The 21616-nt window shown below is 37.3% G+C and overlaps 1 protein-coding gene across 1 annotated transcript in view; it reads left to right on the top strand.

Annotated features, from left to right (window-relative positions):
• Cont (Contactin) overlaps window positions 1–21616 on the top strand; it is a 121056-nt gene that overhangs the window by 58885 nt on the left and 40555 nt on the right. The window contains exons 13-17 of the mRNA XM_069838555.1: window positions 2613–2779; window positions 7967–8105; window positions 15346–15486; window positions 16058–16293; window positions 20362–20538. Of these exons, the coding sequence (XP_069694656.1) occupies window positions 2613–2779; window positions 7967–8105; window positions 15346–15486; window positions 16058–16293; window positions 20362–20538 (860 nt within the window). The remainder of the gene's footprint in view (window positions 1–2612; window positions 2780–7966; window positions 8106–15345; window positions 15487–16057; window positions 16294–20361; window positions 20539–21616) is intronic.

Raw genomic sequence — 21616 nt, 5'->3', positions numbered from 1 at the left:
TAGACACTATTACATGATAAATAAATACAAAAAACTAATTGGCTCCTGGGGATAGATTTTGCAACAATACAGTTGGCAGCGAACGTGTTAAACGAAATTCCCTCACATAAACAATCTTGGTACTGCAGAAAGTTATGTTGATTTCTACTGTTGTCAGAATCACGTTTCACATATTTGGAACTGCTATATGAATACTTTATGGTGGAAGAGATACATCTAATCGAAACATTCATTTGTCCATGGATATAGAAATTTAGGTTGAGAATCAATATCTAAACTTTTAAATTTTATGCCAATTTAAGCATGAACATCGAAATGAGACAAAATATTTTAATGAAAATATGTTAAATTGACTATATAAACAGTCCGAACAAACTTATGCAGTGCCATCGGATTACAAAAGAAACTCATATAATGAACCAACTTGTATGCCATTAGTTGAAAAATCGTTCATTCTGAGCACCATTCTTACTGACATTGTAACTCAATGGGCGAATTGCTTGAATTTATATTATTTGTACCACAATTTTGAGGATGTAAACTTTAAAATGAGTGGCAAAGCATCACAATCTACGAAGCTCAGAGCTTTGTTAACAGGAATTGGGCTTGCACAATTCAATACATAGATGATATGCTTACATTATGAGGACAGTGGACTTAGAAAATGAATATTCGTATTTAGGTAAGGGAAGTTTACCAGTACATAACAGATAAAGCTAATAGTTACTAGAAATTTGATGATGAGGAAATTTAATGATATTAAATAGTGGACATTGGTTAACAGAAATGACAGAAATCGAAGCTCCATTGTAATACTATATAATTCATGATTTGTTATAATTTTGAAAATAGTTTATATTACAATAGAAGAAATGTTGCATGTTCCATTGACATGGCATCACTAAGACCCTTTTACATTAAGTGATGCTGATTAGCCCACCATGCAAGCAGTTGAACTAAAAGAGTGCACATTTCTCTCCCAGTCATAAATTATGACACCAAACAACGAAGATGTATTGTTTATCTTCTTACTAAGGAAAATGAAGTCCAGGAATCAATATACAGTTAGGCTATTTCATATTAGTCATATTTTGAGTGCTGAGCTTGAAAAGGAACTATACTGTGAAACTATAATCTAGCCTACATGAGAATGATAAATAGTCTTATTTATCATAGAAATAATTTTGCAAGTTACTGAATTACACAGAATCTCGTATTACAGAAGTCAACATGCAAATAAACAAAAGAATTACACCAGGTAAGAAATGGATCTTATTCAAAATCAGAGATGAACTTCATGATGATATTCTGTAGTGCATTCTTTCTACATCATAGCCGTATTCTTGAGCATTAATATGATTTTATGTGCATTGCAAATTATGTCTTCTATTTTTTTCATAATTACAGACTTGTTTTCATCAATTCACTTTGTTAAGCAATAAATAAAAACATCCTAATTTTATGCTGCCTGAAGGCAAACTGACTGAAGCATTGAGAAATTAATTTACACCAGTTATACTACCTAGTCGCCTAGTGTGAAAGCTCTCATTTAAAACAGTGTTTCACATTTAGTCTCACCAACTGCAGTTATTCTGTGCGAAAGCTTGAACTTAAAAAAATGATTCACAAAAAGTTCATGGATTCACCAATGTAAGTAATAATTTGATATTAAAGCCTAGATCATATATGTAACAGATAACTCATCACTATGTTAAAATCGGCAGCACTTTGAAGAGAACAACCGCCAGGATCGCCACCCATCCACCGTAAACGAACACGAGATGGCAGTACAGTCGCTAATGCATTCAAATGGGAATTATGACGTGACTCCTTATGTAACAACTAGATGGCAGCATAGTAAACCTGACAAAAGTTATTAACCTCAAAGCCTATAAGGCCGACCTATCTGGGTATATATGATCTAGGGTTAAAGGGACCCAAGAGTCTTTTCAGTACACTTTGAAATGAGATTTTGATCTTTCAGGACAAGGAGTACAAGAATTCTTAGGCAGGTAACATCATCGAGAATGATTTCTTATACAGGATACACAAATTTGTAAATCTACTAACATATGTGTGTTAAAATAGTGAATTTGATTTAAGATATTATGCCCCCAAGTTAAATTTGCATCCTATAAATGCAAGAGACGAGCGCTAGTAGCTCTAATTGCTCTAATTGTTAGTATACAACCTACTGTTTCGTCTGTGAGTGAGGTCATATTACAAGAGATAATGCAATGAGTGAGGATATATATATATATATATATATATATATATATATATATATATATAATGTGTCTAAGAAATATGGTGCATAATATTAACACTTTCACAGTATTTATACGGGTACAACACTTTCAGCACCTCCTATACATGTGTATTCACCACTATCTCATACAACTCGCTGTCACGAACAATACACACCTCTTTATCAGCTTAGTCTTTACTCCTAGGTCACAAAGGCCAGAGGGAGAGGGAACGGTGATTCACATTATTTCTGGACGCAGATTTAACTTGGGCGTGTAGTATAAAGTTTTATTTTCAGTTTGTGTAAAATGTTATTAAATTAGAAAAGTAGTAGAGCATATGAAATTTGTTATATCTTGTTGCAGAAGGTCCGAAGCTTGTGGGGGAAATGCCCCGCATCACAAGGACGTCAGTACATAATGATATATCACTCCATTGCCAAGCTGAAACCGAGGAAATTCTTGACGTTGCCTACATATGGACACATAATGGCCTTCGCATTAGAGATACAGATCTAATACATACACGAGTTGTAAGTTATCATCATCTTGCATCTCTTGCTCTCCTGGTTTCATTAACAACTGAAAGCTTCAAATGAGGATCTAAGTGCCATGTTCGTGAAAATTGTGTTTTACTGGAGTAACATAACATAAATAAGGTTCAAGGTCAAATCTCGTTTCTTTATCGTTTTAAATGGTGTTCATGGATGGTAGTATATGTCTCGTCGTCTACTGCACGTGTTGTGACGTCATTTGGATTGCATTCTTAATCAAGATGCAAGGAGATCCTCTCCACGACCAAGACATATAATATGCATTAAATGATGACTCTACTCACATACTAATTTTGTTTTGAGTTGTCACTGACGCATTTAAATATCTGTTTATCATATAATTTGTTTTCATGTATTTAAAACATTCTAACATTATACAGTACATAATACTTTAATAAGGTGATTGAATGGAACATGTCTTATAATATAATAATATTTGTAAAGAAAAACAAAACTACTGTACTTACCAAAACAAAATTTTAATTGCAATGAATACTGGAAATAGTAAAGTATATAATCGTCACTAAATCTATAATGTTACAAGAAAACGATATTGGTATGCGTGAATATAACTATTCCAATAAAATTAGCTTGTGTGAAACACTTCTCAATAATATAATAGGAAAGACGGAGAAACAATAACCACTGTAAATATTACGCAAATATGTATTTTGTCTTCTTCTTGTGTCCTCTGCAAGTGTGGGCAATATTTTGCCCATTCTGCAACTACATGAATTGATCAGGCCATCTACTGTAGGATCTCCCCAGATCTCTCCTTCCCCATGATTGATAACATAGGACTTTTAATAGTAACTGATTTTTTGGCATTCTTAAAACATGTTGGTTCCATTATTTCACTTATTAGCTCGTCAACCTTTCATTTATTCCTAAGATCTTTGTTACGAATTTTATCCCTTAATGTTACTCCACTTAAGGATCTCAGGAATCTCCTTTTCGAACTGTTTATTCTTGTTTTATCATGCTGGCAAAGGGTCTAGCACTCGCTTCTATACGGAAGAGCCAGTTTCAAAATTATATTGTGAATTTCTTTTCTCATTTGTTTCCCAAAATTTATTTTCGAAATTCCGTTTAATTTATTATATTTTATTAAATTTTTTCTCTACATCTTCTGATAAATAAACTATGAAATATGACTTCCTACATATATAAAATCAGTTACCTCTTCAATTACTTTATTATTTTATTGAAATATGTATTTTATCCTTGATCCTTAATTATGTCATATACCGGTAATCTAGAGAGAAAATCCAATATGAGGGTAGCTGCCCTTAAAGGGTTACCAAAATGTTACAGCCTACTACTTAATCTATTATAAAGGGTAATAGTCAAAATACGGTAAGAATAATTAACATTTACAAATATAAGATTAAATAAGCAATAACTATGTATGACTTGAGGCTAATCTCCAACTCACCTGGCTGAGAACCCGAGAAGAGTTATTCTATAAGCAATATACTTGTATCCTCGTGTAAACATACAATTTATTTTTCGTTTAAATCTGATTATATAAATAATGATTATGCAGAATAAACAAAGAATCACATATAATGGGCGACCAATGTCTTGCAGTATACGAAGTTTGAGTTCAAATCTTTTAAACACATTCACTGTGCACCCCGAGCACCAGAGAGGAGACCCAAAATGTGCCTGTTGTCACTACATCACGACATGGTTCATAGTTTTCCTGCTTTTCTTTATCAACTTGTATAATTTGATCTGGAGACTTTTCAAAACATATTGTGGACTCTAATATGTAACTCTTATTTTTTCCTCTTTCGATGACCACAATGTCTAAATTCAGACTAATAAACAATATAAATGTACATAAGTATGTTGTTGGATGATCGTCCACCTCTGCTTCGGCATGTGGACGTGAGGCCAGCAGCTGGCTGGTCGGTCTTGGCCCTTCATGGGCTGTAGCACCATGGATTTCCTTTTTTTACATAAGTATGTAAGACAACATCGCTCATACATTGATAAAACATTTTCAAAAGCATAATACGTAACAAAAATATGTTATTTTATAGACTCTGCATATAAGTTCTCATATTATTCTTACAATGTTCTCTCGTAATATATAATCTTTAACCATAGCTTTACCAATATTTTTTTGGAAGCCTAATGTATCAAGACAGAAGCAGAAACATGCCCATGACTTATATAAGTGTGTGTTTACTTCATGAACAGGAAAAGGTATTAAAATAATATGAGGGAAATAATCATAAATATGAAATCATTTTAATGACGATCATTTTTCCACACACTCTTGGTAAAATAAGTTACCTGAACATTTTACAGTATTACAGTTCATTTGAATTTCAGTTACACATTTTCCCAACTTTGGGCAAAAACTACCCATAGCTCAGTTTTTATTTATATTCGATTCCTGACTACGGTAAAATTAATATAAATTACAGTAAATACTAAGGATTTTCTACTTATGATTTGTAGAATGAATATTAAAAACATCTTTATATGCAGTTTAAAATATAATTCTTACACTTCGTAATGTTTGACAGATAAGGAAGCATTTAAAGAAGTTTTTGAAAGTAAGCTAACAAATGAGGTACTGGCAACTTGGCAGGCTTTTAAGGCAGTGGTGGAAGGGTTTCTTGGCTTTAGGAAGAACGAACAATATGAATCTTTAGTGGACACATTACTACAATATTTGGGTGTTAGTGATAAACTGAAAGAGCATTTTCATCGGGACATAGTCACAATGGAAAAAGTTATCAAGGTCGTTGAGATCCTGCAATGTGCTGGTTTCTGCAGAGGGACAGCATTTCTAACAAGAGGAAGCCACCAAGTAGCAAGCATTTTTAAAACCTCTGCAGGTATAAGTTATAAATAATTTTGATAGCTAATATTTTAAGCTATTTATATAAATGCATTTTATTTATATTTTGTCTAACAAGTACCTTTGACTGTCCTTAAAAATACCAAAATTTCAATTGACATTTATATTGACAAAAATTGCAGTTTTATTTTTATTTCATTTTTTTGAACTAAGCCAGACAGGCATTTTCGGAATCAGTGCATGTATTTCCGTATGAATAAGCTATTTTTCACTTTGGAGGCATGACTTTTTTTTTTCATACCCTAATGTAATTATATATTATATGAATCGGAATATTGGGAAACCCCACATGTCTAGAAAACTCAACTTTTCAGGAAATACAAGAAACATCTCAGGTCCTAAATTTGTGCTCGAATTATTTTCTTCTTAACACTTTAGCTAAAATGAATGTTGATGGAAATATGTGGAGTTTCTCTTCATATCATGATTCTACATATTTAGAATACGAAATCATGTATAACTCAGTTTCAAAAAAAAAAAAAAAATGGACATGTGGGGTTTCTCAATATTGTGATTCATATACTGTAAGTGACAAATAGACAAAAAATTAAAATATTCTGTTTCAGGTAGCAACAAGTCCATTATTAACAGAACTTTCTTACTTTCTTTGCAAGTTTTTTTTTTTTTTTTTTTTTTTTTTTTTTTTTTTTTTTTTTTTTTGTTCTGTAGAGTGCCCATCACCTTATTATTTATGTCTTTTACTCTAGTGTAAGTGAGAACTTAATAAAATAAGATATCATTATTACACATTTTAATGATATTACTTAATTTTTTAACTCTCAAGTTATCTTTCCTGAAATAATTCCCGTGGAATTCCTGCCTTCTTGAATACATAAAAAAACTGGGAACTTTGAACCATTAAACTTTCTTTCGAAATATGTTGAATTCAGGTTTCTTTACCAGATTCTCCAGGAATTTCACTTGTTGGTAAATCGAGATTTTTATATTTAGAGCTAAAAGGATGACAAACAAAACTTGCTAAATATTTCAACTCTTCCTCTAATATGTTGAGAACTGCTTCATCTACTCTGTTACTCTACCAGTGAGCCGCACAATACTTACAGGTGGAACCGTGCACTTGTTTCTCCATCTCTTTCTACTTGCTATTATGTCATCTGGATTGCAACTTGAGCGGCAGGCGTTTGTTTTGCATTTCTTATAATCTTATCAGTGGATTCATTATTAAGTGAGACCTTAACATTGCATTGAATTCAAATCAGTTGGATACATAGTATGTCAATATGCCACATTATTGCGTTTACAGTTGCCAAAATGACTATAGAAAAACGAAAGGGAGTGATATAAAATATTTCATATTCCCGAAAAATGAAGTTTTCTGCTCTGAGTATGTGCACTTGGTCAGAATGAAGCTGGCCTCTTGAGCAGTCCCAGCTGCAGTTCACTAACGCAAACCTCCGTGAGCTGCTTTAGTTAACTCCAAAGTACAAGGCGCTGATTTGGGCTATCTCCACAGCATGCTTCGAATCTCCATAGTGAATTTTTTGTTTTGTCCTTTCTTTTATTTTTTACAACTCGTTTTAATATAATATAGTCAAATAATTTTGCTTATGTTACTTCATGTTTTCGACTTGGAATACTTTTGCTGAGCTCTTGATAAATGATTTAAATCTGCATAACCTTGTTTATTCCAAACTTGGCTCTTGTTGTAAAACAACTGACGTGGCCAGCAAAACAATGTGCTTGAATTTTCACAATTTGTCAGCCATTGCAACTCATCATCATATTGGGAAATACGGAAATGCATAGTATATTGCTCGTTTTTGCTTTGGTGATAACTGATGAGTTTCTATACTGAGTAATGGTGGAACAGGTTGACCTTTCCTCACCATGTCTAATTTCTTGTGAAATGGACGAAATGAAAATGGTTTTTCTAGCATTTTCCTTGCAGTAGTGTCTTCTGTCGTAGTACTGATTCAACTTTAATATTGTCTGGCTGCTGTCAGCAGAGTAATGCGACCACTGAGGTGTCATGTAGCTGTATTGCAGGAAGTATCTAAGGGGCAGAGTATGGTATTGTCCCCCTTCCCCTTCTCCATTATTGGTCCACTTGGCTACACTCTCTTACCTCTAAGGTGAGAGTCATTAATACAGAATCACCTGCACACGAGTGTATTGAAAAGTTTAAACTAAAAGGATGAAATTGATTAAAGTATAAAATTTGTATTGGGTATTGGAATGTTGGAAATGTTACTCAGTCATTCATTACACTTGCACAGTTAGATATTGTTTCACAAATTCAGTAAAATTTTACTTATTTCCTTTTTCAGACTATAGATGGTGGTGTGTTAGACATCAGGAATACAACGTTTACAGATGCTGGGGATTATGAATGCATAATAAAAAGTGCAGTCGGTAGAATTTCCAGTAAAACATCAGTATCAGTGTTTGGTCCTCCTGGTCCACCTGGTGAGTTTAATTTGACTTTTAGATGTCATGTATTTTTGTCATCATAATATATAATTTTGGTAATGTATTTTGTTAAAGAAGATAATTTTCTATTCACATTATTACCTGTACTGGTATACCAGTCTTGTAAAGAAACTGGTTCAATGAGGATGACACATCCATTCCCATAACATCGTTTATGCATCTCACAACATTTTAATTTTTATTGGTTCCAGAAAGTAAAGTATCTGTTCAAATTTATAAATTGTACAGTTAATTAGTTTCACACAATTTCGCAAAAAATAGCTGTTCTGATATTCTAATCATTGTTGATGTCGTATTTATGAAAATCGGTTTTCAGAAATGATATATTGATTGAATCAGAAAGAATGCCCAAGTATAATTGGTAACAAACAATTTATTACAACAGATTACTGTGAGTGTCAAGCAGTCTTGGTGCTGTTGTGTAGTTGATACACGAAGTGGCACTGCAGCATAGTGACAAGAATAGTGATTTCATTCCGGATGTTGACTTTTGGTTCCTGAATTGTTACTGAGTGGGTTTTGAAGTCTCGAGACTTCAAGTATCCCCAGAGATAGAAATGGAAGCTGTCAGATTCAGCAAATGTGCTGGCCAAGCCACATTACCAAATTGGGAGATGGGATGGCCTGGAAACAGTGCGTGCAGTTCTGAGTTGTGTGTGTGGATGTGTCTGAGATGTACCACCTTGACGACAAAGTTTTGCATCATAGTCACAAAGCACTTGGCACGGAGTGATATTATGTGCATCACTTGCTGATGCAGCCACCATGGGTTCTGTTTAACTGTTAACTGAAGTGTGCCTCGTCAAACATCAGAAGTTGTCAACAATTCCTGGACCTCTCGTCCTCTTCTCTGGAATTGAACACACTCCAATTAGGTGGCACTACTTGCGCCTTTTAGGCTAGAGAATGCAATCCAAGTGCAAAGTTCACTGCAAATGTGCAATTCCTGTGATCAGTGATATAGTGATCATTGTGAACTTGTCTGGATGGCTGTCCACACCATGTGTCAATGAACGACTTCACCGCACAAACACAGTCTTGCATCTCCGCACTACTCAATTGCAGTAGCCACTAGTTTGTAATGAGATTTTACTTACATTCTTTTAATTTCATTCACACTTAGAGTGTAAGATTTTTTCGTCATTATTATTCAGTACTGAACCTTCATTTTGAATTTATTCACTAATTCATGAATCCTGGAACACGTTAGAATTCTCACTCGGGTAAATTGTTCACTATACTCTCTTCCAACTCTTCCTGCAAATTACTTCAAGAACTTGCAACAAACGAAAATGCTTTCAGTAGTTAGATGAAAGTCACTAATCACAACAAGAATACATGTACGCGTTACGAAAAACGAACATATGTACACTGACTAAAGCCAAGGACTGTTTGATCTGCTAAGATATCAAAGTAATAAATACTTTCTTGCAATAATAAACCATCAGTTACCACCTCTTATCGCATGAGTCATATCAAAACAGCCACATGCGTGCACAATGTGGAGTTGGGTGCAGCTTGCCAGGAGTCGATGTGCAGGAACTACAGCCATCCAAAAATTCCATGGCGCTACAGCCCTGAAGGCCAAGACCACATGCCGAAGCAGAGGTGGACGATCATCCAACCAGAATGGAGGTATCATGTGGTTAGCACGATGATCCCCCCCAACCATTATAGCTGGTTTGCTAAACCGGATTTTTGCTACCTATCGTAGCTCCCCAAGTGCATCACGATGCTGGGTGGGCACTGGTCCCATACACTGGCCGAAATTTCATGAGAAAATTTCTTCCCTCACAAGGACTCGAACCAGTGCGCATTCCATAACTCGGGTCCTAGGCAGGATGCTTTAGACCACGACGCCACGGTGCGGGACAGGAACTACATCACACTGAGCAAGCGTACATGTACACAAATACTAATGAGTGATTGTTGTACAATCTTCTAAAGATATAGTACTACAATTTTGTAAATTCTCTGTAGCAGTAGGATTTTTGGAACACTTTACATAGTGGAGTGCTGTACTTGCATTACAGTCTAAAAGATATGTTTTTAGTTAATTTCTCTTAATTTCGAATATGGGGAGTCAAACAACAAAAGTCTTCACAGCAGGAACATATGGGATCAATGTCTGCTCGGATGATGAATCTGTCAAAGTATGTCTAGAATGTGCTGAACTGTGTTGATAAGTATAGAGTAGGATGGCAAGCCATGATATGTCACCTTTTGGTCATTTTTTATTTTTTAGTGCAGTTAGCAGGGTTGATTGAGATCTATATGCTGGCAAAGCATGATATGTTTATGGTGAATAATGACAGTAATATTAAGTCTAGTCACTTCTTGATATGTGGCTGAGTTTGATAAGTGCAGATATCAAGTTTATAAGGTGGCAAAGTTGATATGTTTTAGTATTTAGTATTTATTGCTACATACAATACAAAATAAATACATATTACTGATGTAACACACACCCATTTGAGCAAGCTCATGTTCGGGGGTGATTGCTATAAATAACTGTTTTGTACTAAATGAAACATAACAAAGTTTGAATAAAATTACAAAACAAATACAATTATTATAAAACAGGAATAATTGCTAAGATAAAAATAGAGAATCGAGTCAAGAACAGAATATAAGTTGGAATGAATAAATAGTGTATTGAAATGAAAAAAAAAAAAGAAAAGAAAAGAAACGAAAAAGGGACATAAATACTAAATGATTTGTTTAATTTTTTTCTTAAATTTATTGAACTCAAAATAACCTAGATTAGGATTTATTTCAAAGTATAGTTGTATAAGCTTGGCCTGTAACTCTTTCTATGATTTATTCCAGTGGTTGTGTAAAGCATGTGCCAAACTTCTGGTAGGATATACATGTTGTTGTTCTTTTTATTTTAGACGAATTTTATGATAATACTTTAATAATGTATATTTATGTATTTTTTTCAATTTTCAAAATAACAAATTTTCACAATTATCAATAGAAGTTCTAGCATATGCCTTGTGTTTATTTTGTTATGGCAACTGTCATCAGGTGGCTTTGAATACAAACAAATCAACGACGACTTGAATACAGAAGAAAATTACATGTGGCTTGTTTTTCATCACAGATATTATGTACACTGCAAACAATGTCTGTAACTAAAATAACTGTGCAAAATTAACCATATGTTTATGTGAACTTCTTTGCTTGTTTGCAGGTCCTCTATCAATTCCCCAGAGCTTTCCCACATATTTTGATACACCTTGTATATGTGACTATGCCAAGAAATTGTCTGTGCATCTTACCTTTCTCATTTTCACTAACATCCTATTTTCTCAGTATCACTTTTTTTGGACTTAAACCAATTCTGCTCTGCACTCTTCAAATATTATATTGCATAACTTGTCACAGACACACATTATGTGGCTGAAATTATTAACCTTCTATAATATAAATAATTTTATGCAGTATTCAATAGAACATCAATAATCTAGAGAATCTAAACCATAACTGTATATTTAAATATTGTGACTTTTATTGACAACACATCCGGCAATAATGATTATTACACACAACACAGCAATAATGACAATTCACGACATATACAATTAAGTACAACAACAATTGCGAGTTAATGTCCACAATGCACTATGTGCAGAACGAATTTGTCAGTTCTCAGTTCAAAGTTTGCTAGTTCTTCCAGCTCACGGTTTAAATTCACTGTACGTCGAACCCTGGTCTCCCGAACTGCATCGTCCTCACCTGGTGTACACTGCTCACCTCTCGACGACTCTGTACTGCGCTACTGCTTCTACTGAAGCTCGTCCGCTCCTCCCCCTCCTGAGAACGTTCTCGTGACGTCTCGAGTTCTTGTTTCCCGCGCCTCTTTCTATCTAGATGCACGCGCACACTTCTTGACAACATCCAAAACAATCCAGAAGGCACTGTTCTTCACATTGCTCCCTCCTTAGGACTGTACGTCCCGCACGATCTCTTGGTAAGCCGCTAGTTGGTCCAGGTGCTGTCGCTGATCCAGGTTACCACATGGTAAGGTCCATCCCAGGCACATTGCAGCTTCAGCGATTTCCCTTTGGTTCTGGTTGGTCGATACAGCCACACTAGGTCGCCCTCCTGGAATCTCACAGAGTTGGCTAATCTGTCGTAGCGCACTTTCATCCTGTCACTGGCCATCTTGAGATGCTCTCTAGCCAGTTGATGGATTCCACTCAACTTCTTGGTCAGTTCTGCCACATAGTTGCGTAACAAACAGCAGATCACAGGGCAGGCGCAGCTCCCTTCTGAAGACCATGTTGGGCGGTGTCATCTCTGTTGTATTGTGGACCGAAGCTTAGTAGGACTCTGACACCCCAGTCTCGCTGATGGGTGGACACAACCTTCCACGGTTTTGATGTAGCATTCCGCCATGCCATCGGATTGTGGGTGAAGGGGATTGGTCCAGGTTTTAGGCACCCCCAGACACTCGAACAACTCTCATCAGGTTGGATTCAAAGTTGGGCCCCTGATCACTATGGAGTTCCCGGGGTACACTGAATCAGCATATAAAGTTGTCAAGCAGTGTGTCTGCCACCGTTGAAACCTCTTGGTTTGGGATCGCGTACACCTCTTGTGAAATAATCCATTGCTACTAACAGGTAGCGATTCCCTCGATCCATGGCTGGGAATGGTCCAGCAACGTCGATAGCGATTCTCTCAAAAGGAGCTCCCACGTTGTACTGCTGCATGGCTCCCCTGCTGCTTGTCCTTGGTTCGCGACTGGCTGCACATATGTCACATTCTCGGCACCACTGTTCTGTGTCAGTTCTCTGATGTAGCCAGTAGAATCTCGGCCTTAACTTCCAGCGTCTTGTTGGCGCCCAGGTGGCCTCCAGTCACACCATCATGAGTCTCCTCCAGTACTTCCTTCATCTTGCTTCTGGGTAGGACAAGCTGTTCTATTCGGGTCCTACTTTCGGCAGACTCCCAAATTCTCTTCAGGATCCCGTCCTTGACCATCAAGAATTTCCACTGGGCCCAGTAACTCTTGTAAGTGGTGCTACAGTTGGTGATATCGGCCCACACTGGTCTCTGATCGGACTCCACATCACACAGTATCTGTCCAATGTTTGGGTCCTCCAACTGCTCCCTCCTTATGGTGGCGTCATTCCATCCTGGGCTCTGCTGTGCTATGATTGCTCGGACTGCGTGAGCACCGGCTTGCTCTTCTACTTTCAGGCAGTGTCTGCAGCCATCCAGGCATAGTCGCCATGATAGGACATCAGTGTTGAAATGCCTCTTTCCTTGGCAGTGCTTGGTGGTGAAGTTGTATTCCTGCAGGTGTTGAACCCAATGGCAGTCTGCCCCTCCAGGTTATTGAAGTCCAATAGCCAGGTGAGTGCACAATGGTCTGTCCTCAGATGGAATTCCTGGCCGTACAAATATTTGTGGAAATGCTTCAGGGCTTCCACAATGGCAAGAAGTTCCTACGTGTCACGCAGTAGTTTCTTTCAGCCTTGGAGAGTGTTCGGCTGAAGTAAGCAATCACCATTTCCCGTCCATCCTATTCCTGAGAGAGTAGTCCGCCGATGCCTACATTGCTAGCATCCGTGTTGAGCAAGAACTTCCTTCCAGGTATGGGGTATCCGAGTACAGGAACAGTGCAGAGCGCCTTTTTCAGTGTTTGGAAGGATGACTCCGCCTCATCCATCCATTGGAATTGTTTCTCCTCGGTCAGCTGGGTTAAAGGCTTGGCAATGTTGGCGTACCCAGCTATGAACCTTCTGTAATAAATGCAGAGGCCGAGGAAGCGGCGCAACTCCTGCTTCTCTCCTCTGATGGTTTGCAACTTCTCTGGGTCCGTGGCCACTTCATTGGTCCCTACTACGTGCCCAAGACAGCGGACCTTCTTCTGGAACAGATGACATTTCTTCAGGTTCAGCTTCAGCCTGGCTTGTCGCAGCCTCTCGAATACTTTCTTCAGATTCGACAGTTGTTCGCCGAAGGTCTTGCTGATCACGATGGCGTCATCAAGGTACAGCAGACAGGTGTATGTCAGGCCTCTCATTATGGATTCCATCAGTCTCTGGAATGTAGCCGGGACATTGCAGAGGCCGAACAGCATGACGGTGAACTGCCATAGTCCCTGGCCTGTAGAGAATGCCACCTGCCAATACCCTGACTTGAGAACTACTCTGCTCCTGCTAGGGTGTCTAACATGTCAATTCGAGGAAGGAGAAAGCAGTCCTTCTTGGTGACGTCATTCAGTCTCCTGTAGTCCACGCAGAAATGCAGCTCCCCATTCTTCGATGACACTTCTTGCGTTCATGCCCTCCAGTTCGTTGTCAATCTCCTTCTGTTTGGCTAGAGGGACACGTCGAGGAGGTTGTCTGATTGAGCGAGCGTTTCTGCTGTCGATGCGGTGCTGAACTTTCTCTGTTCTCCCGTAGTCATCTTCGGACAGACTGAACACGTCCTGAAACTCTGCCAATAGATCATGGACTTGTCTTCTTTCCCCTCTGCTTATGTTCTCCGCCAATTCTCGATCCAGCTCTTTCAGTGATGGTTCTAGTTCTTGACGTGGTCGCTGACGCTCCTCGTTATCACCAGAGACGTCGACGCTACCTAGTGCAGTTCCACCAGGCACTTCCTTGTCCCGATTGGTGATATTCAGGACCCTCACTGGTACCACCGCCTGGTTTGGGAGTAGAGATCTGGCCACATAGATCCCATCTATAGAAATGTTTCACGAATCGAGGAGCAGGTTCCTTTTAGGCTGTCCATCCAGTTGTGCCATCACCATCATCTCACAGCCTGCCAGGATTATCACTTGATTCTTCAAGGTGAGTCTGCTGGCCATGGGTTGGCCTTTGGCCTCCATCAGGAACACTTTATCCTGAGACCAAAATGGATTATACGACGCCGGACGTCCATCACCACATCGAAGAACCGCATGGTGTCGAATCCCAGGATGATGTCTTCAGTGATGTTGGCGACGAACATCCAAATCTCCATCTCCTCTTTCCCAAGGTCAGATCCAGGAAAACCTCTTTCTGGATGGGCAAACTCTCGCCTAAAGCAGTACGCAGCGGCATCCTCTCAGGCAGGCAACACACGACTTCTGGTCTGGCGATAGTGAGCGACGCCCCGGTGTCCACCAGTACTCTGCATGGACAGCCTCCTAATTAATTAATTAGACTTGAGTCAAATTTGTGAGGATAATGAGGACATATATTTGTGTTAGGTGGTGTTCAAGTTGTTGATGTCAAGAAGACTTCAGCTACAATTCGATGGACTGATGGTGCTTCCAATGGTCATGTTATCAAGAGCTACTTGATTTCTGGTCGTACAAATTGGAATAACACATGGGTCAATATTTCTTACAGTGAGTACTTCTCCAGTTGTACATACTTTACATGTTTGCTTTCTTCAGAAAATATATTTTTACCGATATTTTTCCAAATAGCATTTACCAAACTAAGTTTAAAGTTTTTTCTGTAATTATAATTGAGTCGGTCATTTTAAAAAAGGGCTCTAGTCCATATTTTGTTAAAGTCAGTTAAAAACGCTGTTGTATTCATCATACTTTCTGTTAAGAAATGACATTATTCCACGGATCCATTAAGATGTACAGAAGCTGCACAATTTTTACAACACGTTTGAAAAGGCCTCAGTCCTGGAATAAGGCCATTTTTATGGAGATCTTATTGCTGTTGCGATTTCGGACTAAAGCCCTTTCTAAAATGACTGATTCAATTACAATTTGCAGTTTGTTCTGCATTATTGTTTCTCTTCTTCAAGAATTACTTCGAGCATAAAATTCCCTAAAACATTTAATTCTGTGGTGGATATTCAGTATGGTCATACATGTAAAGTAAGTGATAAAACCTTTGTTTTTATTTTATCAAGTTGTTACCCTTAATGTGAAATGATTATTTATGCATATCTTGTTTTAGATACTGAAGCAAGGGAAATAGATCGCTACACTGGCAGGAAAGAAGCTGTAATAGAGAGCAGTTTATCTCCGTGGTCTATCTACGAGTTCAGAGTTACTGCTGGTAATGACCTGGGATATGGAGTTCCTTCTGCACCATCTCCTCAGTATAATACACCTCCAGACAGACCTTACAGAGCACCAGCCAGGATTGGTGGTGGAGGTGGTAAGATTGGTGATTTGACTATTACCTGGGAGGTAAGATGTAGAATATGAAAGTCATATACATAACTGCAGAACAACATACCTGCTCAGCTGCTGTGCTGTGTATACTAAACAAGGTTTTGAGTTTTATGCAATCTGTTGCTGCAAGATTTCAACTAATGTTTAGATATGGAACTTAACATATGTGTAGGGTGTGTCATCCAAGCTCTTTCTTGATGAAAATGACAACTCTTGCGTTTTACTGAATAATGAAGGAATGTTTGCAGCAGTTGATATTAGATACCTCTTGGTTTTGTAAAACTAATACAAGAAACACCTGTAATTGGTTAGGTTGTACTGAAACATTTTAATAACATATTATGTTTATTTATAAGTATTTAAGATGTTAGTGTTGAAACACAACAATTTTATAGTAACATGCTCAAACAGCTGACCACGTTTTCAAATCCATTTATGGTTCCTACATAGGAAGAGTGTTCAATAAGTAATGCAACACATTGATTTCCTCGGCTAATTGAGGGGAAAACGTGAAATTTTGTATGTAGTATTTTCAGACCTTCCCGCACTTCTCCACTCTTTGCTGTATGGCAACACTACAGTTAGCGTCTGTGAGTGAGGTGCGTTTCAAACAAGACCTGTTACTGAGTTTATTTTGATGGGAGAGGAGACAGTCACAAATATTCACAAACACTTATGCGATGTCTATGGAGACCTGACAGTGGATAAAAGCACTGTGAGTCGTTGGACAAAGCGTCTGTCAACATCAGAAGAAGGAAAAAGAAAGCTGCCAGATCTCCCGCACTCTGGCTGGCTGCACACAGCTGTGACTCCTGCATTGTTGCAACGTGCACATTTGAGAAGAGATCACAAAACTTCACTGTGACTGTTCTTCCTCATCCACCTTAGAGCCCCAATCTCGCACCTCAAAGACATGAACAAATTCTTCTCCACGACAATGCCAGGCCACACACAAGTCTGTACACCGAGAGGAGATCACAAAACTTCCCTGGACTGTTCTTCCTCATCCACCCTGCAGCCCGGATCTCGCACCTTCTGACTTTCATCTCTTCACACATCTGAAAGATGCAAACCGTGGGAAGAGATACGGCAATGATCAGGAAATTATTGATGAAGTAAGAAGATGGCTGAGAGACAAACCAGTAGTGAGATAACGTGAAGGCATATCTAGGTGGGACTATGTTGAAAATGGATTTATGTAGCCAGAGTTAAGGAACAAACTAGAATAAAATAAATCTGCTGCGAGAAAAAAAATGTGTTGCAGTACTTATTGAACAACCCTCTTATATTGCACCTGACAAATTGCAAAGTGTTAACCAAAATGGAATTGCAGGCGGTAGTGATTTTATTTCGAAATGTTGTGCATTCTACAGTCTTTCTGAATACACTTCACATACACACATAACTCAACCCCCACCTTGCTTGCCATCATATTCGAAATAAACTTAGTATTATGTTTTACCCGGAGCTATATTGCTGTGTCTAGAGAGTTCAGACAAAAACACGACTGTTGTCATTTGCTGTTGATCGTATTATAACACACTGTACTCACACTTCCATTCAGGGACCGGTTGTCGGGTATTGAGTTATTGTTATTTTTTAACTCTGCGATATTAATTTAACATGTGCATGTAAAGAATTAATCGATTTAAGAAAGATAAGACCTGTAAAACTGAAGCCACATTCTTATAAAAGAAAACCCTATTTTTTAGTTTAGAGGTTTCTAAATTTATTATATTTGAACATTCATAACTCTGGTTATATACATCACTTACACCGATTATGCTATTTTCTGTTTCATTGACATGTTTTATTTAGACCTTAATTTCCAAAATAAGTGAAAATGTGGTGTAGTGTTTTTCTGGAATCTGTTTATCCACAAGAACGTTCAGATTTTCAGTCTCAATTTGTCTCTCTTTATTTTATATTAATTCACACATTTACACTGATCTGTTCGATTACTGCTGTTCACCTCTGCATTCTGGACAAATGACCACACCCTTCAATAACCACATTCTTTCTTTTTCCCGGAGTAGGAGACTTCCGTTTTTTATTAGTAGAAGTTGAATATTCAGCAGATGTAGAAGGAGGCAGAGTTGCTGATCTGCCGTCTTCTTCTGAATGTAGAAATGGAGGCCTTGGGCACAGTATATCCTTCTTATATCTTGTCTGTCTCTCATGGGTAAGACCTCCGACATGTCTGTAAAACTTGAGGCACATCACCATGAAGAATATTGAATGCAGAGAACTTCTAGTAAGCACTTGTCCAGGAGCTTCTTCCCTTATTTCAAACTGGTGAATTTGAGTTATATTTGGGATATTCTTAATTTTTATTGTCTCAAATTTTAATTGCCAGTCAAAGGTCGGAATGGATACCTTTCCTGACTCTGTTCCTACGGCGATTGGAATTATAGATTCAGCAGATGGGCAACTCCTTTGTACTACTTTCAGAACAGCATTTATGGTATCACGAGAGTTATTTTGGAATGTCCTTTTGAAACATCCAAAATGTAGCTGCTCGTAACTTTGTGTGTCCAGTTGGCAACACAGATTCTCATCACACATCAGATATCTCATTAATAAGTTGTTTTATTATTTTGCCCAACACAATTGTCGGCATGCAGTAGCACAGTACCGGCACTGGAAACTTTGCACGTTGGACTATTAGGCATACACTTTCTGCCCCCTTTCACCCTCTTAGGGAATAAATTCGCACAAAATAATGCCATATTCATATTCTGTCACTGGAAAACCCCAGATATAAAATTTCATTGAGATCGGACAACATGATATTTCTCATATCCATCCTTCATCGTATGATATTTCTCGTTATTGTTTTAATCTTGAGGTTGTGTTTAGGTAAAAGATAAGTTATCTGTGTACCTGTCATTCGCATAAATAAATAAATATTTCTCGTTATGCCTCCTCCCCATTAGGATGATATTTAAAAAAAATTATCCATAATGTTTAATCTAAATTATGTTCATTTTTAATTTTAAAGTTCCATGTCGAAAATTTAAAAAAATTTTGAAAACTTTCAACCCCTCCCCCCTTTCCTCTCCTCTTCACTCTCTTAGGGAATGAAATTTGAAAAATCCTCAAAAAGTCTAAAACGAATGCTATAAAAAAGCTTTTGTTAAATTTCAAGGCTGCATGTCTGTTGATTCAAAAGATATAACAGTGAACTTTGACATTTCTAACTCCCCTTTTCCACCCCTGAATGTTCGCATTTCGCAAAACTCCGTCTTATTTCTTGACTAGGGATTAAAAAAACCTACACACAAGAAGTAGATACGATGATGACTTAGTCTGCTGATCATAAAATAGCTTATATATACCTACATGTAGATTGTGTTATAGTGATGAGGAAACATTACACAGCAGGAACTGGTCCCTTTTCGCCTTCGACTAAATTATACAAATTTCCAGTGTTCCAACTTACCTATGACTTTGAAACTTATACTGTAGTTAGTATACACATAAAAAAACATAAAACCGTAAAAAATGAAAAAAATTTCACCCCTTTTTCTTAATTAGCCATTTACTCGAAAATGATGGGCCGGGAACTGGTCCCTTTTCATATGCACACACATCCTGATAGAGTGGTGCATTGCCACAAGCATGCATCTCGTCTCAGTGCAACGCTATGCTCATTGGGCTCAATTTATATTTGGTGGTTTTAGAAAAATTTTATCAAAATAATATTTAAATGTGACGATAATAAAAAATGAGCTTATAAATGAGAAAAATAATCTTATGCAGTATTAAGTAAGGTGCAGGAAAACATTTAGATTAAAAATAAGGTTTAAAATTGCGTAGTTTTGTGTTGATTAAAAAGCAATGAAGTTACTTTGTTCACAGAATTACTCTCCATCTAGAAGCCATTCCACCATGGTTGAAGCATGTTCAAGTCATCTCGCGCAGGTTACGTGGGTGCCAACACGGAATAGACGCATTTTGTCATGTTTCAACCACTGTGGAATGGCTTCTACTTCATATTATAAAAAAGTGAAATTGATTATGTAACCGCATCTGTGATTTACATACTTTACGTTCATCATTCATTTTTGCTTGTATTTTCAGCCTTTGAGGTCAGAGGATCAGAATGGTCCGGGAATTCATTACAAGATATTTTGGCGTCGTTCAGAACATGATACAGAATTCCAATCTCTGCTTTTAAAAGAATATGGAAATGTTGGGATGCATGTAGTTCGAATACAGCATGAATTTTACTATACGGAATATGATGTCAAAGTACAGGTAAATACATGATGTGACTCTGCTTGCCATATAAGAAATTAAATTGGAGAAGCATGGCTTTAATTAATGATTCTACAATAAACATGAATACTATACAACATGTAATGGAATGGCAGAACAATCTTTTAGAGGTCATTGTTTAGTGTAGCAGTGGAAATTTACCTATAATTGCCTTAGAAGTGTCAGGGTTATAAGTTTTACAGCACTAATTGCCCTGCCTTCTGTCTGGAAGGAAGATTTTCTGAATATGTTCCACCTTGAAGTAAATGTAGTGTTACAGACCTCATTTTCCATACATTCGTCATTGTTTATTTGAATATTTTGTTTCTTGCTAACTTCTCTTATGGCATATGTAACATGTTCACTGTGAAAAATGAAAATAATTATCATTATTACTCTTTGAAATATTGAAGCAATAATAATAATCATCATCATCAACATCAACAACCATCACTGCAGTGAAGGTTCAAGCTCTATATTCTGCCTCTTCCTGGCCTTGAATTGGTCATTTCATTGTGTTTATGGTCTTCGTGTTTCCATTCAGTCTTTTTAACAGATAAATTTATTTGTTTACTTGGCATATGACATTCTTATCACAGTTGTTCTCATAATATTCCAATAAATCTCATATTTGTGTAATTTCATAAAAAAATGGTACAAATTTTGTAAAAAATTTAATTTGTTCAATATTACCGATATATACACAAATACTCTGCGCATATATTTTTTTCCGGAAGAAAAACTGGGGTGCGCGAATTATTTGAAATAGGATGGTACCGCTAGATCCTGTTACACTACAGTGTTGTCAGCCTCACACCTCAGTCTGTGTGCACAGAGTTGGGCAACACAATTCTTTTACGGAAGTCGATTCCAACAATTCAATCAGACATTACAAATTGATTCTAATGATTCGTTCACGATTCTTCTCAGTCTGTGATTCCAATCATTCTTTTGAATGACTCACAGGACTCTTCCCTTTGCAAACCACAGGTAGAACAGAAACATTCTACATAGATGGCATGAGAGGCAAGACATTGGATGGTCTCTTTCTGATTGACTGGAACCATTCATCATGACC

This window comes from Periplaneta americana, chromosome 10 (genome assembly GCF_040183065.1).
Source record: "Periplaneta americana isolate PAMFEO1 chromosome 10, P.americana_PAMFEO1_priV1, whole genome shotgun sequence".
NCBI classification, from domain to species: domain Eukaryota; kingdom Metazoa; phylum Arthropoda; class Insecta; order Blattodea; family Blattidae; genus Periplaneta; species Periplaneta americana.
The sequence above is the reverse complement of the archived record's forward strand: the minus strand, read 5'-3'. Positions and strand labels throughout refer to the sequence as shown.